The following is a 17,540-nucleotide window of genomic DNA, read 5'->3' as shown; positions in this document are numbered from 1 at the left end:
ACACACCCCCTGCGGAGAGATGTCTGCATGACTAGTGTAGCCCAGATGTGACCCAATACCTAGACCGTTGAGACCCCAGGATACTCCACCCCTTAATTGTCCCCCACTTAACTATATAGTAAAGAGACCACACCTTTGCTTTGGAGTAAACTGGCCACAACAGCCTATTTTATTAAAACATAATCGATATCCAAAACTCCAAAATTAAATGAAACATAAATATCCAACACATCAATCACATACAATAACCCCACTCTGTTGGTCTTTTCTGGCAGCCCCCCGGTCTCCACATTTTACACTATATAACAGTATGAACAATGCACTGCGAGCAAACATTAAACTTAGGCCTCCAGTCCGTGTAGTGCGCTCGGAGACAACCCCAGCCCGCAGTGCAAACATTACCGTATTCCAACTAACCTTTCGCTGGAATACCTAAGGGGCCCATATACTGATGAGCCCCACACCCCCGTTTTCACACGTTTTCTACTGCCACCATAAAAGACCAACAGAAATAACCGCCACAGCCCGAAAGGATGACACCTCCACCTTTAAGGGCCCCCACACACCCTCAGCGCTCTCTGAATCCCTTCTTGTATCCCCATAGACCAAAGAGCGATCCCCACATCCGTCAGATGAACCCCGTCCCTCCTCAGATACATGCCCACGTTGGTCTCCAGTTCCTGATGGCGTACCACCAGCCCCCCAAGGCGTGCCACAAATTTTCCTACCACCCGATTAACCCGCGTCCTGGCTCTATTGAGCTTGGTCACGGACCGAGCCTTGCGCCATTGTGTGCGGGCAACAATGTCCGACCACACCAGCACTGTCCCCGGAAAGGCCGCTCGCAGCCGCTCCATGTCTGCTTTGATGTCCGTGATCAGAGCCCTGATTTTACGGACCCCAAAATCATTCCCCCCTGCGTGTATCACCAGCACATCAGGGGGCCTGTCTAGTCGGGCGTACCTCTCGACCTCCGGGAGCACCCTACCCCACATCATCCCCAGTATCCCCAGCCACCGCAACACCGCCTCCCTCCTGGAAATACCCAGCTGCCTGCCGTCCGGCTTCTCATCCGCCCTCCTTGCCCCCCAGCAAACATACGAATGTCCAACAATCCAGACGAGGCGTGCAGTCCCTCCATCTGAAATGAAACAAACAAGCCACACTGCTCACCAATGAAACAAAAACACCTGCTAAGGCGAAACCCCCCCCCCCCCCTGTTAGCTCACCCCCTCCCATTAACCGACCACTAACTGTGGCCGAACGTACAAACGGAACCTCCGAGACTCCCACCTCCCGATCTTCCGCACTGCCGCCTCGTTCATCCCGCACCTGGCAGCTTCGGTAGCCGCCCCGATTCGGAAAGAGTGAGACGAAAACCCGGAACCGTCCAAGCCTAGTCTTTGCAAGCACCTACGAAAAACCGCCACAAATTGGAACTTGGACAAAAAGGACCCATCCTCGTGCTTAAGAAACGGCCCGCCCCCTTCTGGCCTGACTTCCAAAAAGGCCTTGACCGCTGCCACTGGGCACACTCTGGCCCCCGGCAAGGAAAAGAGAACCACGTCCACCCCTCTGCCCCTCTGATCGGTTTTTGATCGGCGCAGCCGAATACCCACCTTGTCTTCCGCTATCCACACATCTTCCTGCATCAGCCCCCCGGCCCTCAGGCGAGAGGGGCTAACCAATTCACTGATGCGGAACGCCCCGTAGAACACCAGCGAAAAAGCCGCCGCGAATAGTAGGCATTCATAGCGCCCAGTACAAACCCCGTCCAGGACCTCCCTGATACCTACCAAATTGGAAAAAGAGACCGGCCTCCTGTTATCCTGCACCTTGCGCCCTTTCCTGTAGCCTTTCACAGCCTGTTTCACCCAGAAGTCCTTAGTCCAATCCACCCCCCCCACCAGCTTGAAAAAGAACGCCAAACCCGCCAATTTTTTCTCAATGGCGGACACGGACACCCTTCGTTCCATGTTCCTGGCTACCAAGTAAATTACCTGTAAACGATCATCCGGCCCCCCGCTAGAGACCCCAGCTTCGGCACCCAACTCCAACCATTCCTTCCATACCTTGACGTATGCCGACCATGTGGCAGAGCTAACTGACTGCTTTATCCACGAGGCGGCTATTCCAGCGCCAGCTCCCAAATCCAGCCCGGGCACGGAACCCCGACAGCCTCCGCGGCCGGGGCCAGCTCTCTGAACTTGTCCCACTGAAAACGAGACAAGGAGTCAGCCAGCGTGTTCTCCACGCCCGGGATATGCACGGCATAAATGAAAATGTTCAGTTGTAAACACCTCAACACTAACTGCCGCATGAGCCGAATGACCGGTTGTGATGACGCGGACATGCGGTTCACCACCTGGACCACTCCCATGTTGTCACAATTTAGCCTCAGTTTAAGGTTGCTGCAGGCCTCCCCCCAAAGCTCAATAGCCAACACCACTGGAAACAGTTCCAGCAGCACCAGGTTCCGGAGAAAGCCTGCCTCCACCCAAGACTGAGGCCAAGGTTCCGCGCTCCACTGCCCCTTGAAGAAAGCCCCATAGCCTGTAGACCCTGCTGCATCCGTCACCAGTTCCACGTCAAAATTACTCACCGGACCGGACTGCCACATCGACCTGCCGTTGTAGGACGTCAGGAACTCATACCATACCTTCAAGTCCTCCCGGTGATCCTTAGACAAGCGAATGAAATGAGTGGGGGCCTTCGCCCCTGCCGTAGCCGCCGACAGCCGTCGGCAAAATATTCTGCCCATGGGAATAATCCTACAGGCGAAATTTAGTTTGCCCAGCAGAGACTGCAAGGCCCTAAGCTGCACCTTACGCAAGCCCTGAAACGCCCTGACTTCTGTTTTCATGGCCTCGAGCTTATCCCTGGGAAGGCGACACTCCATTGCCTCCGAATCGATCACTATACCCAGGAAACTAATCTCCGTCGTGGGGCCTTCCGTCTTGTCGGCCGCCAATGGCACGCCAAAACGTCCCGCAATGTGCTGCAACGTTGACAGTAGAGTCGCACACACACCAGAGGAAGGCGGCCCCACGCAAAGATAGTCATCCAGATAGTGAATGATCGAGTCCAGGCCTGATACATCCCTGACCACCCATTCCAAAAAGGAACTGAAGGTCTCAAACAGCGCACAGGAGATGGAGCAGCCCATGGGTAGACACTGGTCAACATAATACTGGCCCTGCCAGCAACATCCCAACAGCCTAAAACAGTCGGGATGCACCGGCAACAACCGAAATGCGGATTCGATGTCCGCCTTGGCCATGAGAGCCCCACTTCCGTACCGCCGCACCCACCGGACCGCCGCATCAAATGACGTGTAGGACACCGTGCAGGCTTCCGGATCGATAAAGTCATTGACCGAGCCCCCTTTCGGGAATGACAGGTGGTGAATAAGACGTAATTTGTTCGGTTCCTTCTTAGGCACCACCCCCAACGGAGATACCACCAGCTCCGGCAGGGGTGGGGCCGCAAACGGCCCGCCCATCCGGCCTAGTGCCACTTCCTTGCCCAACTTTTCCCCCACCACCCCCGGATGAAGGAGAGCCGATTTCAAATTCCGCGCCACCGGCGGCACCACCGCCAGTGAACACGGTATCTTGAAACCGTCCCTGAACCCCGAGGACAATAGTTCCGCCGCCGCCCTATCTGGGTACCTATTTAGAAAAGGACGCATCCTTTCCTCCCTCACCGGAGTCGTCCCTTTTTTGAGCAGCGTCACCGGCCCGCTTACCTTTTTTAAAACACTTGGCTGCGGGGTGGGATCCCCCACACCCTGAGCACTCGTGTTTGAATTTGCACGATCCTCCGAATTTGCAGGCGTTCTCATTGAACTGCCAGCAAACTCCCCACTTTTTTCCGGCCGACGGTCCTGAGGAGGTCGCACCCCCGGCCCCCCCCGTGAAAAGACTGCGCCGGGGCCTTAGCCGCCGCCATGAGCCGCATCCAGAGGCTGATATCCTTCTGATCCCAGCGAAGAGAGGGCCTAACCGCCCGCCGCTGACGGAACTGCTCATCGTACCTGAGCCAAGCCGACCCCCCGTACACCCGGTGCGCCTCCCCGATGGAATCCATGTACCCGAACAACGCCGAGCAATGCTCGGGGTTTTTCTCGCCGACGACGCTAGCCATAATGGCGAACGCCTGAAGCCAGTTAACGAAAGTGCGTGGAATCAGCCTATAACGCCTCTTCTCCTCATCCTCTTTTTTAGAATCATCCGGCTTCACCCTGTCGAGGTTGAATTTCTCCAACGGCAACAGGGAGAAGATCTCCACATATTCGCTCTTGTAAATTTTGTCCTTGACCTCTTGTTTCAAATGGGCCCCCAACGGACACTCATAGCAGATATAAACCTCGCCCCTCGCCGCGTCCGCAATACGTACCAGATCGGAACGAGTCACCACCTCCGGGGCCCCCCCTGCCTTTGTCTTCTCCGTTACCACCTGACCCGCTGCAGGGGCCACCGGGGGGGGCTGCAGAGACGCAACCCCCCCCCCGGCCAGAGCATCCCCCCCAGTCACGCCCGCAGCCACAGGTGCCCACGGGGCCACCTGCGGCGAAGGGCCCTGTACCGCAGCCACCCGGCCCAAAAGCTCCCTGAGGCCCCCCACCAGCTCATTCAACAAGGCGTCGGACCCGGAGGCGGCAGGCGCGACGCCCGCCACCACCGGTGCAGCCACCGCCACCGGCGGCGGAGGTGCAGACACCCCCCCCCTTCCCACCCCCAACAGATCAAATAATGCGTCAGTTAAAGAAGATACCTGTAAGGTAGTGGACTTACCAGGCCTGCCGGGAGATGCTCCCGCTGCCGTAGACCGGACCTCCACCGCTGGCTCACGCTCTGGCTCATCTCCTTCCTCCTCGTCATCCGATACCTCGCCCCCCGACCTGTCCTCCCCGACTGGGATCGGTGCGGCCGACAGACCCCCAGGCGAAGGTGACCTGGAGGCCCCGGAGTCTTCCCTCCGTTCCAGCCGGCCCTTCACTGCTCCTCTGCCCCGCGTTGTTGCAGCAGGCAGACCACCCGACGCCGTCTCTGTGACCCCCCTCCGATCTCCACCGCCCGATTTTTTCTGCGCCGCGCCCCGCCCACCAGCGGAACCGCCGACCCCACGTGAAGAGGGCCCCGCGGCCGTGCCTGGTGGATCTGAGGCCTTCTGTTTGCCCTTTGCAGCCCCCGTTCCCGCCGTGGAGTTAGAAGGCGTCCCCCCCCCACCGCCCGCAGACGAGGAAGCGGCACCAAAACGGCCCGTGGCCCCGCCCACCGACGGAGGTCGGCGGCGTGTGTCCTGCTCGGTCCCCTCCGCTTCGCTCCGAGTCACCCGCTTCGGCGGGGGGGCCGACCGCCCCCCCGGAGGGCTCCGCGCCCCCTTCCCAGCCCTTGTTGAAGGCCCCGGCGAATAGCGGGCCGGAGGCCGCGACCTCCGCCCGCGTGGGGTCAACTCACCGCCGCCCGAACCGCTCGCCTGCTCAGAGACCCACTCCGCTGCCCTCCTCTCCAACCAATCTGCACCCCGAGTCGCAGCTTCCGCCCGCAAACGCGCCAGCACGAGGTCCACGGCCGCCATCTTGGATTCCGGGAGCAGGAGGAAAAGCTGATTCCTCTGTGCTCTCCAAGCTGCAACTGACCTCGCTGGCCCCGCCCCGCACTTTTATATTGCCACTCCCCTGCCTCTTGTGCCCAATCCTGCTCTCCTAGCTCCCCCACTCAACTCTTAGCCAATCCTGCTCCACCTAGCACCACACCCCTCTCCCAACCAATCCTGCTCCTCACACCTCCCCCATCCACGATGCCTGAACCTGCCTGTGTCACTAGACACACTGTCATGCCCGGCCCTCTGCTATTCTTGCTGTCTTTTTGCTCCAGGCCTCCCTGTCTAGGCCATTGTCTATGTGTCATGAATCAACACAATTAGACACAGCAACAAGAGGGGGGGTGGGGGGAGAAGGGTTGTAACATTACATTACATCCATGCCAGCTTGTACTGGGTCTCCAGTATCTTCTGGCCCATAGTCTGTCGGTAGGAGGCACGGACACAGTTCTTTCCAAAACACACAGTGACAGTGGGTTCTGTCACATTTCTCCCCTTTTAAAAACAGACTAACCAGGTTCCTGACCCCCAACTGGTCTGGACCTGCGTTAGTCACAAACTTCCACCCCAGGCAACCAGGAAAAGTAAAAGTACGACTCTGGCGCTGGGGAGCAAAACTGCACATAGGGTCTCCCATGAATAAAAACAGCCGCTGCAGAGTGGGAACAGCTGTCTGCACTCCTCTGATCCGGGGCTGGGTTGCAGATATTGGAGGGAGCTGAATAATCCTCTGCCCCAATGACAGCGCTTCAGCTGGGAGGGAACATAGGCTGGTAGGGCTATGCATTTTGGGAGGAAAAGGTACTTGCTTTTCTCCTGGTGTAGTTACCAGCCGCTGAGAAGGTATCTTGCAGGGACTATCTCCCGGATTCTTCATCTCTTGTTCTGATGCTGGGCAGAGACCATCAGCGCTCTGTCCTATAGCCAGCGCTTCTGCCGGGGGGACATATGCAAAAGTTGGGTACAGCCACTGGAGAGGGGGAAGGGTTTTCTCCCCTGCCGGTTCTGTGACCAGCCACTGGGGTGACTTCTGACAGGGGCTGTCTCCCAAACCCTCCAAAAACATACTGAGGGCTGGGCAGGGGCCAGCAGAACTCTGCCCCATAGCCAACGCTTCTGCTGGGGGGATAAACACTGGGGTAGTGTCCAAGTGCTGGGGAAACAGCTCACTGAGGTCCTCCCTCGGACTCCCTGGATCTAACTCTGAGGGTGGGCAGAGGCCAGCGGCACTCTGCCCCGTAGCCAGCGCTTCTGCTGGGGGGACAAACACTGGGGTAGTGTCCAAGTGCTGGGGAAACAGCTCACTGAGGTCATCCCTCGGACTCCCTGGATCTAACTCTGAGGGTGGGCAGAGGCCAGCGGCACTCTGCCCCGTAGCCAGCGCTTCTGCTGGGGGGATAAACACTGGGGTAGTGTCCAATTGCTGGGGAGGGAGAATCGCTTCCTCTACTCCCGGTGGGGATATCTGCTGTTGGGGAAACAGCTCACGCAGATCCTCTCTCAGACTCTCCGGATCCAACTCTTTTTCTGATGCTGGGCAGATGCCAGGGGCACTCTGCCCTGTAGCCAGCGTTTCTGCTGGGGCACCAGATGAGATACTCTGGACTTGCTGCTGATCACCATTTCCCAGCCTTCCAGCGCCTGTCTCAACTCCTCTTTCTGAGACCTTAATGCTTCTCGCTGCCTGGGAAACCTCCGTTGCGTTCCGGCATTCTAGCACTCGCAGTGCCCTCTGTATCATCGCTGCTTCTTCCATTGCGGTAAGGACGGGAAAACGTAGGGTCACCCCTGGCCCCATTTGCTCCTCATCTTTTTGACTGTCTGCAATTTCTCGTGGACAGTCCCAGGCAACGGGAGCCATGCCAGGCTGCTGGTTACCGTCAAACAGTCGCTTGTAGGCAATCTCGAGCTCCCATTCCTGCTCAACCAGGAACTCCAATTCCTCCGGGTCACACGCCTCTTCGGGGAGGTCCAGCACCTCATCTCGGAAGTCCAGGATGTTTTCCAGCCTCCACTCCTCATCGCTCCCAAAGTCTGGGTCTCCGTACATTTTTTGATGGAGCAGCCCCACGCCGCCGTAGCCAACGCCTTCTGTCGTGCTGCCATCTGCTGTACTTGGCCACAGTTGAGCCGCGAACCACCGGAGGGCTCTGTAGCTGGCGTCCAGCTTCATCTCCTCCTGGACCAATCTTCCGAGCTCCGTCTTCCAATCATCTCGCGGTCGTTCCCTCAGGAACACCTCTCGTGCACGGTACTGCATCCAGTACATCTCTGAGGAGGAGGGAAGGATCTTCCCCTGCTGGCGCCGCTCGTAGCTTAGCGCCTCATGCCAGAGTTGCCGGCGGATCACATCCTCCCAGCCGAGCATGGTGCGCTCTGTCACTGGTCCCTGATGTTTCTTCCGCATGCCTTGCAGCCTCCTCCCGAACTCCGCTCTCATGCTGGCTGGTCCCCGTATCGCTCCTCGGCAGCTGCCCAGATCTTGAATCCTGGTGGTGGTTTGGATGTCCTGGACTGCAGGAGACATCCCACTGCTGCCACCACTGTGACGGATCTCAGATACCCCAGGTGGGCACATCCGCCAGACCTGTGTCTCCTGTCCTCCAAACGCACCCGCAGCCTGCAACCTCGCCATAACCAGCCCTTAACCCCTCAATCACGAGACAATCCACACAGGTGTTGAGGGTTAAACATCCAGAGCTTAAACTGTTTATTAAATTCCAAGACATACCGTTACACAGAGCTAGGGACATTCCCCTTAGCCAACAACCAATGGGAACTGAACATTTGTACATTGAAACAGTCTACAGATACCCAATGAGTTTATGGTAAGCAGGCAGCCTCAATACACACCCCCTGCGGAGAGATGTCTGCAGTCTAGGCCATTGTCTATGTGTCATGAATCAACACAATTAGACACAGCAACAAGAGGGGGGGTGGGGGGAGAAGGGTTGTAACATTACATTACATCCATGCCAGCTTGTACTGGGTCTCCAGTATCTTCTGGCCCATAGTCTGTCGGTAGGAGGCACGGACACAGTTCTTTCCAAAACACACAGTGACAGTGGGTTCTGTCACACTCACACTATACTGACACACTATACTGACACACTATACTGACACACTATACTGACACACTATACTGACACACTATACTATACTCACACTATACTGACACACTATACTATCCTCACACTATACTGACACACTATACTATACTCACACTTTACTGACACACTATACTGACACACTATACTGACACACTATACTATACTCACACTTTACTGACACACTATACTATACTCACACTATACTGGCACACTATACTATACTCACACTATACTGACACACTATACTGACACACTATACTATCCTCACACTATACTGACACACTATACTATACTCACACTATACTGACACACTATACTATACTCACACTTTACTGACACACTATACTGACACACTATACTGACACACTATACTATACTCACACTTTACTGACACACTATACTATACTCACACTATACTGACACACTATACTGACACACTATATTATACTCACACTATACTGACACACTATACTATACTCACACTATACTGACACACTATACTATACTCACACTTTACTGACACACTATACTGACACACTATACTGACACACTATACTATACTCACACTTTACTGACACACTATACTATACTCACACTATACTGACACACTATACTGACACACTATACTGACACACTATACTATCCTCACACTATACTGACACACTATACTATACTCACACTATACTGACACACTATACTGACACACTATATTATACTCACACTATACTGACACACTATACTATACTCACACTATACTGACACACTATACTATACTCACACTATACTGACACACTATACTGACACACTATACTATCCTCACACTATACTGACACACTATACTATACTCACACTATACTGACACACTATACTGACACACTATACTATACTCACACTATACTGACACACTATACTGACACACTATATTATACTCACACTATACTGACACACTATACTGACACACTATACTATCCTCACACTATACTGACACACTATACTATCCTCACACTATACTGACACACTATACTGACACACTATACTATCCTCACACTATACTGACACACTATACTATCCTCACACTATACTGACACACTATACTGACACACTATACTATCCTCACACTATACTGACACACTATACTATCCTCACACTATACTGACACACTATACTATACTCACACTTTACTGACACACTATACTATACTCAAAATATACTGACACACTATACTGACACACTATATTATACTCACACTATACTGACACACTATACTATACTCACACTATACTGACACACTATACTATACTCACACTATACTGACACACTATACTGACACACTATACTATACTCACACTATACTGACACACTATACTATCCTCACACTATACTGACACACTATACTATACTCACACTATACTATCCTCACACTATACTGACACACTATACTATCCTCACACTATACTGACACACTATACTATACTCACACTATACTATCCTCACACTATACTGACACACTATACTGACACACTATATTATACTCACACTATACTGACACACTATACTATCCTCACACTATACTGACACACTATACTATCCTCACACTATACTGACACACTATACTATACTCACACTATACTGACACACTATACTATACTCACACTATACTGACACACTATACTATACTCACACTATACTGACACACTATACTATCCTCACACTATACTGACACACTATACTATCCTCACACTATACTGACACACTATACTATACTCACACTATACTGACACACTATACTATCCTCACACTATACTGACACACTATACTATCCTCACACTATACTGACACACTATACTATACTCACACTATACTGACACACTATACTATACTCACACTATACTGACACACTATACTATACTCACACTATACTGACACACTATACTATACTCACACTATACTGACACACTATACTATACTCACACTATACTGACACACTATACTGACACACTATACTGACACACTATACTATCCTCACACTATACTGACACACTATACTATACTCACACTATACTGACACACTATACTATACTCACACTATACTGACACACTATACTATCCTCACACTATACTGACACACTATACTGACACACTATACTATACTCACACTATACTGACACACTATACTGACACACTATACTATATTCACACTATACTGACACACTATACTATCCTCACACTATACTGACACACTATACTATCCTCACACTATACTGACACACTATACTATACTCACACTATACTGACACACTATACTGACACACTATATTATACTCACACTATACTGACACACTATACTATCCTCACACTATACTGACACACTATACTATCCTCACACTATACTGACACACTATACTATCCTCACACTATACTGACACACTATACTATACTCACACTATACTGACACACTATACTATACTCACACTATACTGACACACTATACTATACTCACACTATACTGACACACTATACTATACTCACACTATACTGACACACTATACTATACTCACACTATACTGACACACTATACTATCCTCACACTATACTGACACACTATACTATACTCACACTATACTGACACACTATACTGACACACTATACTATACTCACACTATACTGACACACTATACTATACTCACACTATACTGACACACTATACTATACTCACACTATACTGACACACTATACTATACTCACACTATACTGACACACTATACTGACACACTATACTGACACACTATACTGACACACTATACTATACTCACACTATACTGACACACTATCCTCACACTATACTGACACACTATACTATACTCACACTATACTGACACACTATACTATACTCACACTATACTGACACACTATACTATCCTCACACTATACTGACACACTATACTATCCTCACACTATACTGACACACTATACTATACTCACACTATACTGACACACTATACTGACACACTATACTATATTCACACTATACTGACACACTATACTATACTCACACTATACTGACACACTATACTATCCTCACACTATACTGACACACTATACTGACACACTATACTATACTCACACTATACTGACACACTATACTGACACACTATACTATATTCACACTATACTATATTCACACTATACTGACACACTATACTGACACACTATACTATACTCACACTATACTATCCTCACACTATACTGACACACTATACTATATTCACACTATACTATCCTCACACTATACTGACACACTATACTGACACACTATACTATACTCACACTATACTGACACACTATACTGACACACTATACTATATTCACACTATACTATATTCACACTATACTGACACACTATACTATCCTCACACTATACTGACACACTATACTATACTCACACTATACTAACACTGTGTACACAAAAAGTGAACACACTAAATCTATCTCCACTCCAACACACTGCAAACGCTTCCTATGGGAAGGAACCTTTTATATGACCCCCCTCTTGGATTGAAATTAGCAGGGCACGCTGATTCCTCTTGTACCAAATTGTAATGTAACTGCAATGTCTTCCTTCATTTTGTTAAGCACTGCGCAAACTGTTGGCGCAATATATAAAACCTGTATAATAATAATAGTGTGGGGTGAGACTATGAGCCGTGATAGGAGGAAGTCCCTGCTTATTTATAAATGCTTTTCAAGCAAGCCATTTATAGTTTTAGGTCTCCAAAAATATTAGCTGGTATAATTCATATATACTAAGGCCTCGTACACACGACCGAACATGTCTGCTGAAACTGGTCCGGCGGACCAGTTTCCGCGGACATGTTCGGTCGTGTGTACGGCCGACCGGACAATTTTCCGGCGGATCGGACAGGTTTCCAGCGGACGAATGTTTCTTAGCATGCTAAGAAACATATCCGCTGGAAACCTGTCCGTCGGACATGTTCGGTCGTCTGTACGACTTACCGGACATGTCCGCTCGGCCGAAAGCCCTCGCATGCGTCAAAGTGATTCGAAGCATGCGTGGAAGCATTGACCTTCCAGGGTCGCGCGTCATTGTCGCGGCGACGGCGCGGCCACGTCACCGTGTATCCTGTCTGCGCGGATTTCGGTTTGATGGTGTGTACAACCATCAGACCGAAATCTCCGAGCGAACATGTCCGATGAAAACGGTCCGCGGACCGTTTTCATCGGACATGTCCCCTTGTGTGTACGAGGCCTTACATATACATACTGTATATATTTTTTGAAAAATTTCTATTGAGATTGAATTATTGAGATTTTTGAAAATATTAATATAATTTTCTATCCTGAATTATCATTACAAGTGCAAGAAGTCCCTCTGATACTCAGGGGAGGACCCCCTGGTGAATGACTCGAGTATTATATCCAACAAGGTCCGCTGAGAAGAATAATTGCTGTTTCTGTCTTTTTAGGTTTACCATAAACTTGGGAACGGATGACAATAATTATGTGCTACACTTTAACCCTCGATTTGACACCAATGGAGACATCCGCAAGATAGTCTTGAACACGAAGGTGGACGGTGTCTGGGGAGATGGGAAGACCGAAAGCTTCTTCCCCTTCCAGGAGGGGTCAAACACCAAGGTAAGTCTACACTGGGAGGGGGCGGGACAAATGATGGATGGGGCAAAGTGACATCACTGTTCAAATTGGACACATTGGGTTGGGGGGTTATTTACTACAAAATCTAATGCAGCTGTGCATGGGAGCCAATCAGCTTCTAACTTCTGCTTCTTCAATTAAAGGAACACTAAAGATAAAAAAAAATTAAATAACAAACATGTTATACTTACCTCCACTGTGCAGCTCGGGTCCTTGGGTCACTGGGTCCCTCAGCAGCTGTCTCGGCTCCTATCCACAAGAACTAACCACCTTCATGCGAGCTCGCATGGTGGTTAGTTCTTGCAGGCGCGTTACAGTGATACAGCCCGCGGCTATAGCCGCTCACTGTATCACTCGGTCTCGCCCCCGGCGCGCCGCATCATTGGATGTGATTGACAGCAGCGCGAGCGAATGGCTGCGCTGCTTTCAATCAACCAATGAATGAGCCGAGGAGCCGGCCGAGAAGCCTGCGCGTTCACGGCGTGGGACTTTCGAGGGGTCAGGTAAGTAAACGGGGGGCTCGAAAATCATTGTCGTCATGAAGCCGGCCCCACCAAGTGGTGCTGGGCCCCAAAATAAGCAGGAACCATCCAATGGGGGAAGTTAATCAGCCACAGCTCAAGGAACTCCTAGAAACCCCGGGTGATGATGGTTGGCATACCGGCACTGCAAACTGGCCAACACCAATGAATCTCCTGAGGGCTCCAGTCATTGTTCTAGGTGACGAGATAAAAAAGATATATAAGTGTAGCGCTTAAAGTGATATGTTAAATATCAAAATACCATGATATATATAATAAAATTTACACAGAAATGAATAAATGTGAAACATAAATAAACAGTTTGTGCAACCCTTTGGGAAGAGGGTAATACCAATAAATGAATAATGTAATATACTTGATGTGATATCCAGTGAAATCAAAGTCCAACAAAACTTAGTGTTCAAAATAATTAATAGTATTGAAGTTCATTATTTCCACATTTCATCCAAGTGAGTGAGAAAAAATGAAGAAAATGCGTGACTTGTAGAGCGATAAGATCCCACCACCGGTAAAAGTGCAGGCTTACCAGAACTTATTGACCCCTAGTGGCGTATGCCAAGAGAGGTCAATCAAGGCTTATTATGACGGATGTCAAAACACGATCCTTAGCCAGGAATTGTAGACCCAATTGGATGATGTATCCGTAGATGGAATAGATCCCCAGAGACAGACTGGAACCTGCACTGGTGTAGGGCTCTCACAGCCAATTGGTTCAGTAAAATGGCGGTGCATAAGAAAGAGAAAAGAGAGGTGGCCACATAGCGTAACTCCGTATGCTAAAAAATAGCGAGTTTATTCACAGCTGACAAACTTACATTTGGCTGTTGTAAAGATTTCTTGCATGCAAAAATGGGGCGACAGTGGAGTCCTCCCGACGCGTTTCGTGGTCAAAAGCACATCGTCAGACGATGTGCTTTTGACCACGAAACGCGTCGGGAGGACTCCACTGTCGCCCCATTTTTGCATGCAAGAAATCTTTACAACAGCCAAATGTAAGTTTGTCAGCTGTGAATAAACTCGCTATTTTTTAGCATACGGAGTTACGCTATGTGGCCACCTCTCTTTTCTCTTTCTTATGCACCGCCATTTTACTGAACCAATTGGCTGTGAGAGCCCTACACCAGTGCAGGTTCCAGTCTGTCTCTGGGGATCTATTCCATCTACGGATACATCATCCAATTGGGTCTACAATTCCTGGCTAAGGATCGTGTTTTGACATCCGTCATAATAAGCCTTGATTGACCTCTCTTGGCATACGCCACTAGGGGTCAATAAGTTCTGGTAAGCCTGCACTTTTACCGGTGGTGGGATCTCATCGCTCTACAAGTCACGCATTTTCTTCATTTTTTCTCACTCACTTGGATGAAATGTGGAAATAATGAACTTCAATACTATTAATTATTTTGAACACTAAGTTTTGTTGGACTTTGATTTCACTGGATATCACATCAAGTATATTACATTATTCATTTATTGGTATTACCCTCTTCCCAAAGGGTTGCACAAACTGTTTATTTATGTTTCACATTTATTCATTTCTGTGTAAATTTTATTATATATATCATGGTATTTTGATATTTAACATATCACTTTAAGCGCTACACTTATATATCTTTTTTGTCACTTTTGCTTTTTTGAATAAGCTGTGTTAGCAGCTACCATTATTGCACTATAGGCAGCGCAGGGTATTCACTTTTCCTAGGTGACGAGATACACCGTCCTCAGAGATCCGTCACTAAATCATTCCGGCACAGAAGCTCCTCCTTCCATTTTTCCTTTCCATTAACATTTATCTGCAAGACATTAATACATTAATACATACATAAGATAATCTACATACACATATCATCTTATGGAAAGATTTTTGTTGAAATGAACGGTTTGGTGGTGAAGTCTTTATGGCCAACACTCATTGGCCCAGATTCAGATAGAGATACGACGGCGTATCTCCTGATACGTTGTTGTATCTATGCGCCTGATTCATAGAATCAGGTTCCGCATAGATCTCCCTAAGATCCGACAGGTGTAAGTGACTTACACCGTCGGATCTTAGGCTGCAATTCCAGGCCGGCCGCTAGGTGGCATTTCGTTTTTTGTACGCGACCAATATGCAAATGAGGAGTTCCGCCGATTCAGAAACGAACGCCCGCCCGCTCGCTTTTTTTTTTACGTCGCTTGCGTTCGGCTTTTTCCGGCGTATAGTTACCCCTCCTATGTGATGGGTATCCTATGTTAAGTATGGCCGTCGTTCCCGCGCCGAGTTTTGAATTTTCATGTTGTTTGCGTAAGTCGATTCAGAATACGGCCGGACGGAAGTTACGCTCACGCCGAAACCAGCGACGTCATTTGGAGCACTGCGCGATGGGAAAAATCGCGGACGGCACATGCGCTGTTGAATCGGCGCAGGGACGTGCCTGATTTAAATTGTAGACGCCCCCTAGCCGCGGAATTTGAATTCCGTCGGGGGATTTACGATACGCCGCCGCAAGTTTTGAGGTAAGTGCTTTCTGAATTAAGCACTAGCCTCAAAAACTTGCGCCGGCGGATCGTAGATCCGCTAACCTATCTGAATCTACCCCAGTGACTTTTTAAAGTCCAGCAAGCTGACGCTGCGCCACCTCTTCTCTTACAGGTTTCCTTCACGTTTGAGGAAGACAAGATCATCATACAATTACCTACCGGAAATCCTCTCTCCTTTCCAGTCCGCTCGCCCATAACGGGGATCCCATACTTGGCCGTGAAAAACCTCCATCTGAAGTCCGTCATAGTAAACTGAAGAATCCCGAAACAGAGGAGTCACCTGTCCCACGTGTCCATATCCAGGCTCTGAGAAATGGCCATAGTGGACAAAGAGGGAAAGATTTTTAATCCTCATTTGTAACCCCCCCGCCCCCCCCCCTCCGCCTCCAATCTGCACCCTTGCTGCTCATGTAACCATACATTGTGCTTTACTCAGTTCATTTACTAGAAATTCATTTCATCCACATTTCAAATAAAATCCAATGAGTTCTATTGTGGCTGATCAAACCAATCAATTTATTATTTATTAATAATGACTTTGTATTGATTGCTGAATTCGATAGCAGATCTGCTGCATCACGCCCCCCTGCTGGAGGTTTGTTGCATTACATTTAAATGGCACACAGCAACCAACATTTTCTGTCTGATTTCTTATATTTTCCAATAAAAAAAATTCTGATCTTTTACATCATTACATTTTTTTCTGGCTCCAGACTGAAAGCTGTATACAGATATTTATTCCAAGCTTTAACCATAAACTTTCAAAAATTACATGCAGAAAATTAAAATTTCACGAGGTCCAACTCTATGTAAATTACATACAGAAAAAGAGCAGCTGCAGTGGAAATGCCCGGTATAGGCAGTGGTAGGGTATGGGTAGTAGTTGTGGCAGTGAATGTAGTAGTACCCCAGAATGGGAAATGCTGGCTGGGGTTAGTAGTTACTGGAGTAGCTTTTGTCTCAGTGTAAGGATAGTAGATTAGACGCAGGGGTCTCCAAACTTTCGAAACAAAGGGCCAGTTTACGGTCCTTCAGACATTAGGGGGGTTGGACTGTGATCACTGGGCGTAGAACAGATCCTGATGTC

At 49.2% G+C, this 17,540-nt stretch overlaps 1 protein-coding gene and 1 long non-coding RNA gene across 2 annotated transcripts in view; both read left to right on the top strand.

Annotated features, from left to right (window-relative positions):
- LOC120944949 (galectin-1-like) overlaps positions 1-17,139 on the top strand; it is a 28,985-nt gene extending 11,846 nt beyond the window's left edge. Inside the window, exons 3-4 of the mRNA XM_040358724.1 lie at positions 13,202-13,373; positions 16,566-17,139. Of these exons, the coding sequence (XP_040214658.1) occupies positions 13,202-13,373; positions 16,566-16,709 (316 nt within the window). The 3' untranslated portion in view covers positions 16,710-17,139. The remainder of the gene's footprint in view (positions 1-13,201; positions 13,374-16,565) is intronic.
- LOC120944953 lies at positions 13,865-15,742 on the top strand. The gene is made up of 2 exons (XR_005750526.1): positions 13,865-14,111; positions 15,636-15,742. It is a non-coding gene; the product is annotated as an uncharacterized LOC120944953 (long non-coding RNA).
- Positions 17,140-17,540: the final 401 nt, after the last annotated feature.

Source organism: Rana temporaria, chromosome 7, assembly GCF_905171775.1.
Source record: "Rana temporaria chromosome 7, aRanTem1.1, whole genome shotgun sequence".
Lineage (NCBI taxonomy): Eukaryota > Metazoa > Chordata > Amphibia > Anura > Ranidae > Rana > Rana temporaria.
Note: the sequence above shows the minus strand (reverse complement) of the source record. Positions and strands in the feature narration are given on the sequence as shown.